Here is a 12,949-nt window from a genome sequence, read left to right as displayed (position 1 = left end):
CAGGCCTATCCAGCCCTATGCTACTGTGATATCCCAGCCTATCCAGCTCTATTCTGAGATATCCAGGCCTATCCTAAGATCTTTTTGTTACTTATGAGGTAGACTTATCCAGCTTTATCCTTGGTAGGATAATTCTGAGGGACAGATTATCTTATCTCCTGCTGTCTTCACTCTCAAAACCTCTGTATTGAACTGCTAAAGCTGGTTTTTGGTAGATAGACAGTTGTTGCACATGTTTAATATTAATAGACAGGTGTTGCACATTTTTTTTTTTTCAACAAGTCGGCCGTCTCCCACCAAGGCAGGGTGACCCAAAAAAGAAAGAAAATCCCCAAAAAGAAAATGCTTTCATCATCATTCAACACTTTCACCACACTCACACATTATCACTGTTTTTGCAGAGGTGCTCAGAATACAACAGTTTAGAAGCATATACGTATAAAGATACGCAACATATCCCTCCAAACTGCCAATATCCCAAACCCCTCCTTTAAAGTGCAGGCATTGTACTTCCCATTTCCAGGACTCAAGTCCGACTATATGAAAACCGGTTTCCCTGAATCCCTTCACTAAATATTACCCTGCTCACACTCCAACAGATTGTCAGGTCCCAAGTATCATTCGTCTCCATTCACTCCTATCTAACACGCTTGCTGGAAGTCCAAGCCCCTCGCCCACAAAACCTCCTTTACCCCCTCTCTCCAACCCTTTCGAGGACGACCCCTACCCCTCCTTCCTTCCCCTATAGATTTATATGCTTTCCATGTCATTCTACTTTCATCCATTCTCTCTAAATGACCAAACCACCTCAACAACCCCTCTTCTGCCCTCTGACTAATGCTTTTATTAACTCCACACCTTCTCCTAATTTCCACACTCCGAATTTTCTGCATAATATTTACACCACACATTGCCCTTAGACAGGACATCTCCACTGCCTCCAGCCATCTCCTCGCTGCTGCATTTACCACCCAAGCTTCACATCCATATAAGAGTGTTGGTACCACTATACTTTCATATATTCCCTTCTTTGCCTCCAAAGATAGGGTTTTTTGACTCCACATATACCTCAACGCACCACTCACCTTTTTTCCCTCATCAATTCTATGATTAACCTCATCCTTCATAAATCCATCCGCCGACACGTCAACTCCCAAGTATCTGAAAACATTCACTTCTTCCATACTCCTCCTCCCCAATTTGATATCCAATTTTTCTTTATCTAAATCATTTGATACCCTCATCACCTTACTCTTTTCTATGTTCACTTTCAACTTTCTACCTTTACACACATTCCCAAACTCATCCACTAACCTTTGCAATTTTTCTTTAGAATCTCCCATAAGCACAGTATCATCAGCAAAAAGTAACTGTGTCAATTCCCATTTTGAATTTGATTCCCAATAATTTAATCCCACCCCTCTCCCGAACACCCTAGCATTTACTTCTTTTACAACCCCATCTATAAATATATTAAACAACCATGGTGACATTACACATCCCTGTCTAAGACCTACTTTTACTGGGAAGTAGTCTCCCTCTCTTCTACACACCCTAACCTGAGCCTCAACATCCTCATAAAAGCTCTTTACAGCATTTAGTAACTTACCACCTATTCCATATACTTGCAACATCTGCCACATTGCTCCTCTATCCACTCTATCATATGCCTTTTCTAAATCCATAAATGCAATAAAAACTTCCCTACCTTTATCTAAATACTGTTCACATATATGCTTCAATGTAAACACTTGATCTACACATCCCCTACCCACTCTGAAGCCTCCTTGCTCATCCGCAATCCTACATTCTGTCTTACCTCTAATTCTTTCAATTATAACCCTACCGTATACTTTTCCTGGTATACTCAGTAAACTTATTCCTCTATAATTTTTACAATCTCTTTTGTCCCCTTTCCCTTTATATAAAGGGACTATACATGCTCTCCGCCAATCCCTAGGTACCTTCCCCTCTTTCATACATTTATTAAACAAAAGTACCAACCACTCCAACACTATATCCCCCCCTGCTTTTAACATTTCTGTCATCCCATCAGTTCCAGCTGCTTTACCCCCTTTCATTCTACGTAATGCCTCACGTACCTCCACCACACTTACATTCTGCTCTTCTTCACTCCTAAAAGATGGTATACCTCCCTGACCAGTACATGAAATTACCGCCTCCCTTTCTTCCTCAACATTTAAAAGTTCCTCAAAATATTCTCGCCATCTTCCTAATACCTCCATCTCCCCATCTACTAACTCTCCTACTCTGTTTTTAACGGACAAATCCATACTTTCCCTAGGCTTTCTTAACTTGTTTAACTCACTCCAAAATTTTTTCTTATTTTCATTAAAATTTCTTGACAGTGCCTCTCCCACTCTTTCATCTGCTCTCCTTTTGCGCTCTCTCACCGCTCTCTTCACCTTTCTTTTACTCTCCATATACTCTACTCTTCTTATAACACTTCTGCTTTGTATAAACCTCTCATGTCTAATATTAATAGACAGGTGTTGCACATATCTAGTATTAATGGACAGATGTTGCACATGTTTAGTATTAATAGATGTTGCACATGTCTAGTATTAATAGACAGGTGTTGCACATATCTAGTATTAATGGACAGATGTTGGCCATGTCTAGTATTAATAGACAGGTGTTGCACATATCTAGTATTAATGGACAGATGTTGCACATGTCTAGTATTAATAGACAGGTGTTGCACATATCTAGTATTAATGGACAGATGTTGCACATGTCTAGTATTAATAGACAGGTGTTGCATATGTCTAATAAATCGTCTTGTTGCTTATGGCTATCATTATTTTACTTATTTATGTTATAATATTACACTTATATTATTTTACACTTTTATGTTATATTTATGTTATGTTACACTTTTTGTGTGAAGATTTAATGTTAGACTTAAGAACATCACACAAAGGCCCTTCGTACACTTATGTATGAGTCAGGACATTTATTAAGCTATTGCAAAGGCCCTTAATACACTTACATATAATTTAGGACAATAAACTTTTTGCCCCTTGTGTATAAGGCTGAGAAGGTCAATACAGTGGTGCCCCGAGTTTCGTGCAGCTCCAAACTCAAACAGTTTTGTAAGTGTATTTTTGGGGGTCGGAAACGGACCAATCTAATTTACATTATTATGGGAACAAATTCGTGCAGTAACGGCACTCGAACAGCCATCTGGAATGAATTACGGCCGAAACTTGGGGTACCACAACTTTCCTTCGAATTTCTCATAAGTTCTGTACTCGTTGATTTATGTTTTTGAGGGTTGAGGTTTAGCTCCTGGCCCTGCTGCCTAGACCACTTTGATGGTTATCACTGACTTTTGGGGTCTTGTTATACCTACTCTTAAGATATGTATTGGGTTTATCTCCTAAAGTCAGTACCTGACCAGCCAGGCTGTGGTTCTTACGTTGGACTACATACAGCCAACAGTAACAGCCTGGTTGATCAGGCCCTGATCCACCACGAGGCCTGGTTATGCACAGGGCCACAGGGGCATTGACCCCCAGAACACCCACCAGGTATACTCCAGATAAACTGGACCATGGGGTCATTGAACCAGGCCACGGGGTTGTTGAACCGGGCCGTGGGATTGTTGAATCAGGCCATGGGGTTGTTGAACTGGGCCGTGGGATTGTTGAACCAGGCCACGGGGTTGTTGAACTGGGCCACGGGGTTGTTGAACCAGGCCACGGGGTTGTTGAACTGGGCCATGGGGTTGTTGAATCAGGCCATGGGGTTGTTGAACCAGGCCACGGGGTTGTTGAACTGGGCTGTGGGATTGTTGAACCAGGCCATGGGGTTGTTGAACTGGGCCACGGGGTTGTTGAACCAGGCCACGGGGTTGTTGAACCAGGCCACGGGGTTGTTGAACTGGGCCATGGGGTTGTTGAACTGAGCCACGGGGTTGTTGAACCAGGCCACGGGGTTGTTGATCCAGGCCATGGGGTTGTTGAACTGGGCCACGGGGTTGTTGAACTGGGCCACGGGGTTGTTGAACTGGGCCGTGGGATTGTTGAACTGGGCCACGGGGTTGTTGAACTGGGCCATGGGGTTGTTAAACTGGGCCGTGGGATTGTTGAACCAGGCCACGGGGTTGTTGAACTGGGCCACGGGGTTGTTGAACTGGGCCGTGGGATTGTTGAACTGGGCCGTGGGATTGTTGAACTGGGCCACGGGGTTGTTGAACTGGGCCATGGGGTTGTTGAACTGGGCCACGGGGTTGTTGAACTGGGCCGTGGGATTGTTGAACTGGGCCATGGGGTTGTTGAACTTGGCCATGGGGTTGTTGAACTGGGCCATGGGGTTGTTGAACTGGGCCGTGGGATTGTTGAACTGGGCCGTGGGATTGTTGAACTGGGCTGTGGGATTGTTGAACTGGGCCACTGGGTTGTTGAACCAGGCCATGGGGTTGTTGAACTGGGCCATGGGGTTGTTGAACTGGGCCGTGGGATTGTTGAACTGGGCCATGGGGTTGTTGAACTGGGCCACGGGGTTGTTGAACTGGGCCACGGGGTTGTTGAACTGGGCCACGGGGTTGTTGAACTGGGCCATGGGATTGTTGAACTGGGACATGGGGTTGTTGTACCAGGCTGAGGAAGCATTGACCCAAAAACCCTCCAGGTATGCTCCAGGTATAGGTATACCACTGCCTCATGCAAGGGAACTCTTGGGTCTAGTCATACCTACTCTTCAAGCTGTATATTAAGTTTACCTAAATTCTGCTGGTAACAAGACAAACTGCCATTCACCACACCTCTTTATTCCCCTATATTTCTGTATCATGTGACTTATTACTGTAGTGTATTGGCACCCTTTATTACCTCTATTCTAAGATTGTGTTTTATTTCCAGGTGTGGGTGGTGAGGCAGGTGATGGTGGTGACAGCAGAGATGACGGCGAGGTTTCTATTAGGTCAAACGGTGAGGAAATGCTTTGGATAATTTCTTTTGCATCAGTGGGTGTGTCTGTGTTACTGCTACTGCTGCTTTGGTTCAGTAAAAGAAGTTAACCCTTTGACTGTCGCGGCCGTATATATACGTCTTACAAGGTACCGTGTTTGACGTATATATACTCATAAATTCTAGCGGCTTCAAATCAAGCAGGAGAAAGCTGGTAGGCCCACATGTGAGAGAATGGGTCTATGTGGTCAGTGTGCACCATATAAAAAAAATCCTGGAGCACGCAGTGCATAATGAGAAAAAAAAACTCCAACCGTTTTTTTTAATTAAAATGCCGAATTTGTGGTCTATTTTCATATAGTATTTATGGTTGTATTCTCGTTTTCTTGGTCTTGTTTGATAGAATGGAAAACATATTATAGAAATAGAGGTGATTTTGATTGATTTTGCTATAAAAAGAACCTGGAAATGGAGCTCAAAGTAGGGGAAATGTTTGATTTTTGCCGATGTTCAAAAGTAAACAAATGATGTCATTGTCCAATAAATGTCCAACTAGCCATTCTAATATGCAGTCATGAATGGGTTGATGTTATTTATACAATAATTACAGTATTGCTGTAGTTTGCATAATAGTAAGTCTTCTATTTTTTGTTTGAATAAAAATTCAAAATAGAAAGCAAGAGTAATATCAGAGGGGCCTGGAGACGTGACTGATGAACAAAGAAAATGTTATTTTAGAGCCAGGAATGTCTGCATTGTTCATTCTGGACCTTATTTTGAAATTGTCATATTTTTTAATTTTCATGAAATTGGCCAAATTGCAAATTTCTGACCACGTTATTGGGTAGTTGAAATCGGTAAATGGGCAGTTTCTTGTACTCAATCGATAGAAAAAATGGAGTTCTAAAGAAATAGCTATGAGTTTGGTCGACTGGAACAACGGAATTAGCCGAAAATAGGGCTCAAAGTGGGCGAAATCGCCGATTTGTAAATATCGCCGAGGTCGCTAACTTCGCGAGACCGTAATTCTGTCAGTTTTTCATCAAATTTCGTTTTTTTGGTGTCATTACAATTGGGAAAAGATGCTCTATTATTTCAAAAGAAAAAATAATTTTTTTTTTTAAATTTTGCGACACCCGGAGACACCTCAGGATTGGGGGTTGCAACAGTCAAGAGGTTAATTGGTGTAAAACTACAGTGGTACCTCAGGTTTCGTACAGCTCCCAACTTGAACAGTTATGTAAGTGTATTTTTGGGGGTCTGACATGGACTAATCTAATTTACATTGTTCCTTATGGGAACAAATTCATTCTGTAACAGCACTCGAACAGCCTTCTGGAATGAATTATGGCCGAAACTCGGGGTACCACTGTATGTATTTTAATTCTTATAAAACTGCATCTGTGGGTAGTAGGTTGATAGCAGTCGCCCAGGAAGGTACTGCCATCCTGCCAAGTGAGTGTAAAACAGAAGCCTGTAATTGTTTTATGTGATAGTAGGATTGCTGATGTCTCTTTTCTGTCTCATAAACATGCAAGATTTCAGGTACGTCTTGCTACTTCTACTTACACTTAGGTCACTCTACACATACATGTATAAGCATATACAGTGGACCCCCGCATAACGATTACCTCCGAATGTGACCAATTATGTAAGTGTATTTATGTAAGTGCGTTTGTACGTGTATGTTTGGGGGTCTGAAATGGACTAATCTACTTCACAATATTTCTTATGGGAACAAATTCGGTCAGTACTGGCACCTGAACATACTTCTGGAGTGAAAAAATATCGTTAACCGGGGGTCCACTGTATATACACACCCCTCTGGGTTTTCTTCTATTTTCTTACTAGATCTTGTTCTTGTTTATTTCCTCTTATCTCCATGGGGAAGTGGAACAGAATTCTTCCTCCGTAAGCCATGCGTGTTGTAAGAGGCGACTAAAATGCCAGAAGCAAGGGGCTAGTAACTACTCCTGTATACATTACTGAAGTTAAAAAGTGAAACTTTTGGTTTTCTTTTTGGGCCACCCTGTTTTGGTGGGATATGGCCAGTTTATTGAAAGAAAACAAGAAGAAAACTGCGACTACAATATAGCTTTTAAGAGATTGTCTGCTTGTTTGTTTTTGTTTGTAGTTAAGTAATACCTTTGTAAACATGTTTATTTTTACAGTAAGATCACAGTAAACAAATGGTATCGTAATATGCAAAATAGCCACTGTGAAAAAATAATGAAATTCCAAGGGCTTTCATGATTTCTCACTTTATCAAGGACCTGCAATAATTACAGAACAGCAGAAGGTTATATAAGGCTGAGATATCACCTCACAGTCAAGTCCGACATTACACTTGTCCCATTATGATGCAGGCGAGATGGTCAGGGACTTGTCAAACATTGATTAAATTCTTCCCAAATTTCTCTAATAATACATGAATCTAATTTGTATAATCTTAAATCGGTTTACCTGGAGTTTACCTGGAGAGAGTTCCGGGGGTCAACGCCCCTGCGGCCTGGTCTGTGACCAGTATTCGTATTAAAATCAAAACTATTTTTTTAGGAAGTTTGATTCAGTTATATTTAAGTCATGGACCTCCTTGATGCAACTTTATCGGCCTTTTAAAAATCAATTGGATGGTTATAATCTCTCACATGAATAAACAGAGCATTAGACTTATCTAGTTCTAATGCTACATTTATGTTACTGTAATCTTAGTTCAAGGCTTATCCCAGTTTGGCCATAGTAAACTTTGTTACATTCTTTACAAGGAATCTTGTAGATACAGCCATCAGTATTTTGGGGGGAATTTTTAATTAGTTTTTTTACTGTATCAAGATTTTTAAATACAACCATGATTTTAAAATTCTTAAGTAGAGAAGGTATGTTAAGAAATTTTCATGGTAAGGGGGAACCAGTCAAAAGTATTTATAGAATTTTTAAAGGATTTATCAGTTAAGTGTTTTGGGTATTTTAGATCATTAGCTATTTCATAACTATTCAAGATTTTTGGGGGATATTAGCAGTTTGGAGGGATATGTTGTGTATCTTTATACATATATGCTTCTAAACTGTTGTGTTCTGAGCACCTCTGCAAAAACAGTGATAATGTGTGAGTGAGGTGAAAGTGTTGAATGATGATGAAAGTATTTTCTTTTTGGGGATTTTCTTTCTTTTTGGGTCGGCCTGCCTCAGTGGGAGACGGCCGACTTGTTGAAAAAAAAAAAAATACTCCCACAATCCAACTTACAGCCTGCTCAACATACGACCACTCGACTTACGACCGTGTTTTATATGCCAAATTTCTGGGAAATAAATAACTGTTTGTGTTGTACAGTGTTTATCCTAAACATTTTGCAGTATAAAATATTAACAGCATAAAAAGTAAAGTAAAAAGTGAAATACCCAAACAAAACAATAAAATAAAATAATTACAAAATTGTGATGTTGATATTCAGTAGTAAAGTTCGACTTAACATCCATTTTGACTTACGACCGGTTGGTCGGAACCAAGTTTGTTCATAAGTCGGATGGTACCTGTACAAATATTTATTTCCTTGTTAAGCTTACAATGTGTGGTTTAGATGTTATAAGATTTAAATTACAAAGACGGCCACTACCGTGCCTAGGCACTTCGAGCAGACTAATACTAATTCTTACACTATGTTGATATAGGTCATATATGAGCAGTACATTTGAACATATTATTAAGTGCTTAATTAGATACATTCTCAGTTAGGTACATACATAATTAAGCTTAAAATAGTTAGGTAGTCAAATCATTTAATATTAGTACAAATGACAGATTTAGTAATGGGATTCGATTTGTCTTGGCATGATACATTGTTGCTATGAACTCTGGGCTGCAAATACGCAGAGTTCTCAAAAACATGGATGAGAATACAGACAGCTTAACTCTATTGTGTTGTGACGAATAATAGTGCATATAAGAACAGTTATTTGTTGGCTTTCCGTATATTTTAAATTTAAAATCATGGTTCCCCTTAATAATTAAAACATCTAAAAAGGCAATGAGTTATTTTGTTCAAACTCGACAGTAAAATTTATGGAATGAGCTAAATTATTTAATTCAACAAGGAAATCATTTATGTCTATATTCTTAGGCATTAGACACAAAATATCATTAACATATCTGTACCACTTAGCTCTATTGGGAAGGATTTTTTTACGCAATCTTTTTTCAAAATATTCCATAAACAAATTACTAAGGGCAGGTGAGAGAGGATTTCCCATTGCCATACCAAACTCCTGAGTGTAAAACTCACCATTAAACACCAACTTTGTGTCAAAGTACAAAATTTAATGAGCTCAATCAAAATAGTTACTAGCAATGGTAAATCGTTATTGACAAGTTCTTCAGATAGGAAACTTAATAAATCGTCAACTGGAACTTTTGTAAACAAGGAAGTGATGTCAAAGCTAACCATATTGTAATCTTTTAAATTTGTCATGATAATTTATCAACTAAATCTATTTTTTCTAAGATTAAAGTTATAAATTTGACGAACAATTCAGCTCAACAGATCTACTAGCCATACACAAATAACCCGCATATAAAAGAGAGAAGCTTACGACGACGTTTTGGTCCGACTTGGACCATTTACAAAGTCAGTGTGACTTTGTAAATGGTCCAAGTCGGACCGAAACGTCGTCGTAAGCTCTTTTATGTGCGGGTTATTTGTGTATCATTCCAGTCATGGTATTGACCCTTTTTTTGTTATCTACTAGTCAATTAGATAATTTATAGGAAACTGAACCTCTTGAGGTAATAATGGATCTGGTTGGATTACCTAGGTTATGTTTTTATTAATCCAAAGATGGATTGGTGGTTGTGATTCTTTAAATTAATTCTTCTTTGCCTTTCAGTACAGTGGTCCTCTGCTATTCATGGGGGATACATTCCAAGACCTATCATGGATACCTGTAACCGCAGATAGTAGCAAAACCTGTTTAAGTCATTTTTCGTTTACATACATACCTACGATAAAGCTTAATTGATGAATTTTGCAAAATAAGTGGAGAATTAACACTTTTTCACTGATGGGAAGCACTTCACAGCTTCTCTTAGCCTTTGAAGAACTGTCACCATTACCCTTGCCCTTTGGGATCATCATTAAGCAGAATTAACCCTTAAACTGTCCGAACGTAGATCTACATTTGCTCGTGTAGTGCTCCGAACGTAGATCTACGTTTGCTCGTGTAGTGCTCCGAACGTAGATCTACGTTTGCTCGCATAGTGCTCCGAACGTAGATCTACGCATGCAAACGTAGATCTACGTTTGGGCAGTTAAGAGTTAAGGGCTAATTTCAGGCCATGGTAAACCATAGATAACTGAAACTGCAAGAACCGAATCCATGGATACGGAGGTTCTGCTGTAGTCGCTTTATTCAAGTTACTGTTAACTGAATCATACGGATTCTAAATTTGGGGTAAGTATCTTACCTAAAAGATTACTTGTTTTGCCCTGGTGATCAGTTTCTTTTAAACCTTTCAGGGTTTAGAGCCATGATCTGAAATGTGTCCACAGGGTCCAAGAATTTTCAAAAAGAAAATATTTTTTTTATGAAATGGTAAAGAATCTGAAGGTAATAAAACAATAACTATGAAATTTGATGGAAAGTTGACAAAAATTACATTTTTGTGAATTTTGCTGCATCAGTGATATTTATGCATTGGCAATTTTTGCCCACTTTGAGTCCTATTTTAGTCTAATTACATTGTTCCAGTTGACCAAATTATTAGCTTTTTCACCAATATGTCTTCCATTTTATTGACTGAGCACAAGAAATTGTCCAGTCAGCTATTTCAGCTACCCAGTAAAGTGATCAGGAATTGGTAATTTGGCTAATTTCACACAAATTTCAGATTACTCAAGTTTCAAAATAGGGTCCAAAATATACAATGCAGACATTCCTGACACTAAAATAAGAACATAAGAAAGGAGGATCACTGCAGCAGGCCTATTGGCCCATGCTCGGCAGGTCCTTTACAATTCATCCCACTAACGAAACATTTTCCCAACCCAATCCTCAATGCTCCCCAAGGAATAAGCTCTGATAACTCTATCCACTCATTTGCAAGTCCCACTCAAATCTAACCCCTCTCACTCATATATTTATCCAACCTAAATTTGAAACTACCCAATGTCCTAGCCTAACATTTCCTCTGTTCATTAGTTATGTACCTAGTTATATACCTAGTTATGTGCCTTGCTATGTACCTAGGCTTTACACATGAATTCTTTTTCGGTTTTTTATTCACAAAAAAATAGAAGATTTACTCTTATGCAGTATTGTAGTAATTGTATAAATAATATCAATGCATTTGTGAATGCATACTAGACCCACCAGTTGATGTGTATTTAGAAGAGTGCGATGATTAATTTACTCTTGAATATTAGCAAAAATCAGACATTTTTGCTACTTTGAGCTCAATTTCAAGCTATTTTCAATTTCAAATCAAAATCATCTCTATTTCTGTAATATATCTTTCATTCTATCAGATGAGACCAAGAATAAAATAATAAACACCACACGAAAATACACTGCCAAGTCAGTGTTTTATACCAAAAACGCAGTCAGTTTTTTTTCCATGCACTGCATGCTGCCGTTTTTTTTTACATGCTTTACACTGACCACATAGACCCATTCTCTCATATCCAGGCCCAAATTTACTGCTCTCAGCTTATCTGAGTGAGCTGAGCTCATGATCTTGTACAGTGGCACTGACAGTGATCTCAAAGCCGTAGTACTTCAGCACAGTCAGCGAAAGTGTTAAGTTTGTCTGAAATGCTCTGTATAAGCATGAGCTTTCAACGTGTACTCTAGCGTCATCCATCTCTGTATAAGCATGAACTTTCAACACATACTCGAGTATTATCCATCTCCTTACTTAACAATGGAGCTCCGTTCCTAAGACCACATCATTAAACAAATTCGTCACTAAGTGAGGAGCATACTATAATGGTAGTGGGTTTGTGTCAACCATCTTTGATATTGTTTTAACCCTTTGACTGTCGCAAGCCCCTTTCTGAAACTGTCATTCTATGTCGCAAATTTTTTTGGAAAAAAAAAATAATTTTTTCTTATGAAATGATAGAGAATATTTTCCCGATGGTAATGACACCAAAAGTATGAAATTTGGTCGAAAACTCACGGAATTACACTCCGGCGATTTTGCCGATTTTGAGCCCTGTTTATGGCCAATTCTGTTGTTTCAGTTGACCAAACTCATAGCTATTTCTTTAGAACTCCATTTTTTCTATCAGTTGAGTACAAGAAACCGCCCATTTACCAATTTGAACTACCCAATAAAGTGGTCAGAAATTGGCAATTTGGCCAATTTCACACAAATTAAAAAAGATGCCAGTTTCAAAATAGGGTCCAGAATAAACAAGGTAGACATTCTTGGCACTAAAATAACATATCCTCTGTTCATTAGTCACATCTCTAGGCCCCTCTTATATTACTATTGCTTTCTATTTTGATTTTTTATTCATACAAAAAATACAAAATTTACTGTTATGCAGACTACTGCAGTATTGTAAAAATGGTATAAATAATATCAGTGCACTAGTGAAAGAATATTAGACTCCCCAGTTGACGTGTATTGGACGTGTGGTGTGATTTGCATACTCCTGAACATTGGTAAAAATCAAACATTTCCGCTACTTTGAGCTCAATTTCAAGTTCGTTTTCATTGTGAAACTAATCAAAATCATCTCTATTTCTGCAATATATTTTCCATTTTATCACTTGAGACCATGAAAATGAGAATACAACGATAAATACTATACAAAAATACACCTCAAAGTTGGCATTTTAATCCGAAAAAGCGGTCAGTATTTTTTTTCTCATTATGCACTGCGTGCTGCAGGATTTTTTTTTTCATGTGGTGCACACTAACCACACAGACCCATTCTCTCACATGTGGGCCTACCAGCTTTCTCCTGCTTGATTTGAAGCCACTAGAATTATTGAGTATACATATGTCCGAAACA

At 38.8% G+C, this 12,949-nt stretch overlaps 1 protein-coding gene across 1 annotated transcript in view; it reads left to right on the top strand.

Annotated features, from left to right (window-relative positions):
* The window catches only part of LOC128702544 (serine-rich adhesin for platelets), a 61,572-nt gene that overhangs the window by 40,635 nt on the left and 7,988 nt on the right, over positions 1–12,949 (top strand). Inside the window, exon 2 of the mRNA XM_070105288.1 lies at positions 4,887–4,955. Within this exon, the coding sequence (XP_069961389.1) occupies positions 4,908–4,955 (48 nt within the window). The 5' untranslated portion in view covers positions 4,887–4,907. The remainder of the gene's footprint in view (positions 1–4,886; positions 4,956–12,949) is intronic.

Source organism: Cherax quadricarinatus, chromosome 98, assembly GCF_038502225.1.
Source record: "Cherax quadricarinatus isolate ZL_2023a chromosome 98, ASM3850222v1, whole genome shotgun sequence".
NCBI classification, from domain to species: domain Eukaryota; kingdom Metazoa; phylum Arthropoda; class Malacostraca; order Decapoda; family Parastacidae; genus Cherax; species Cherax quadricarinatus.
The sequence above is the reverse complement of the archived record's forward strand: the minus strand, read 5'-3'. Positions and strand labels throughout refer to the sequence as shown.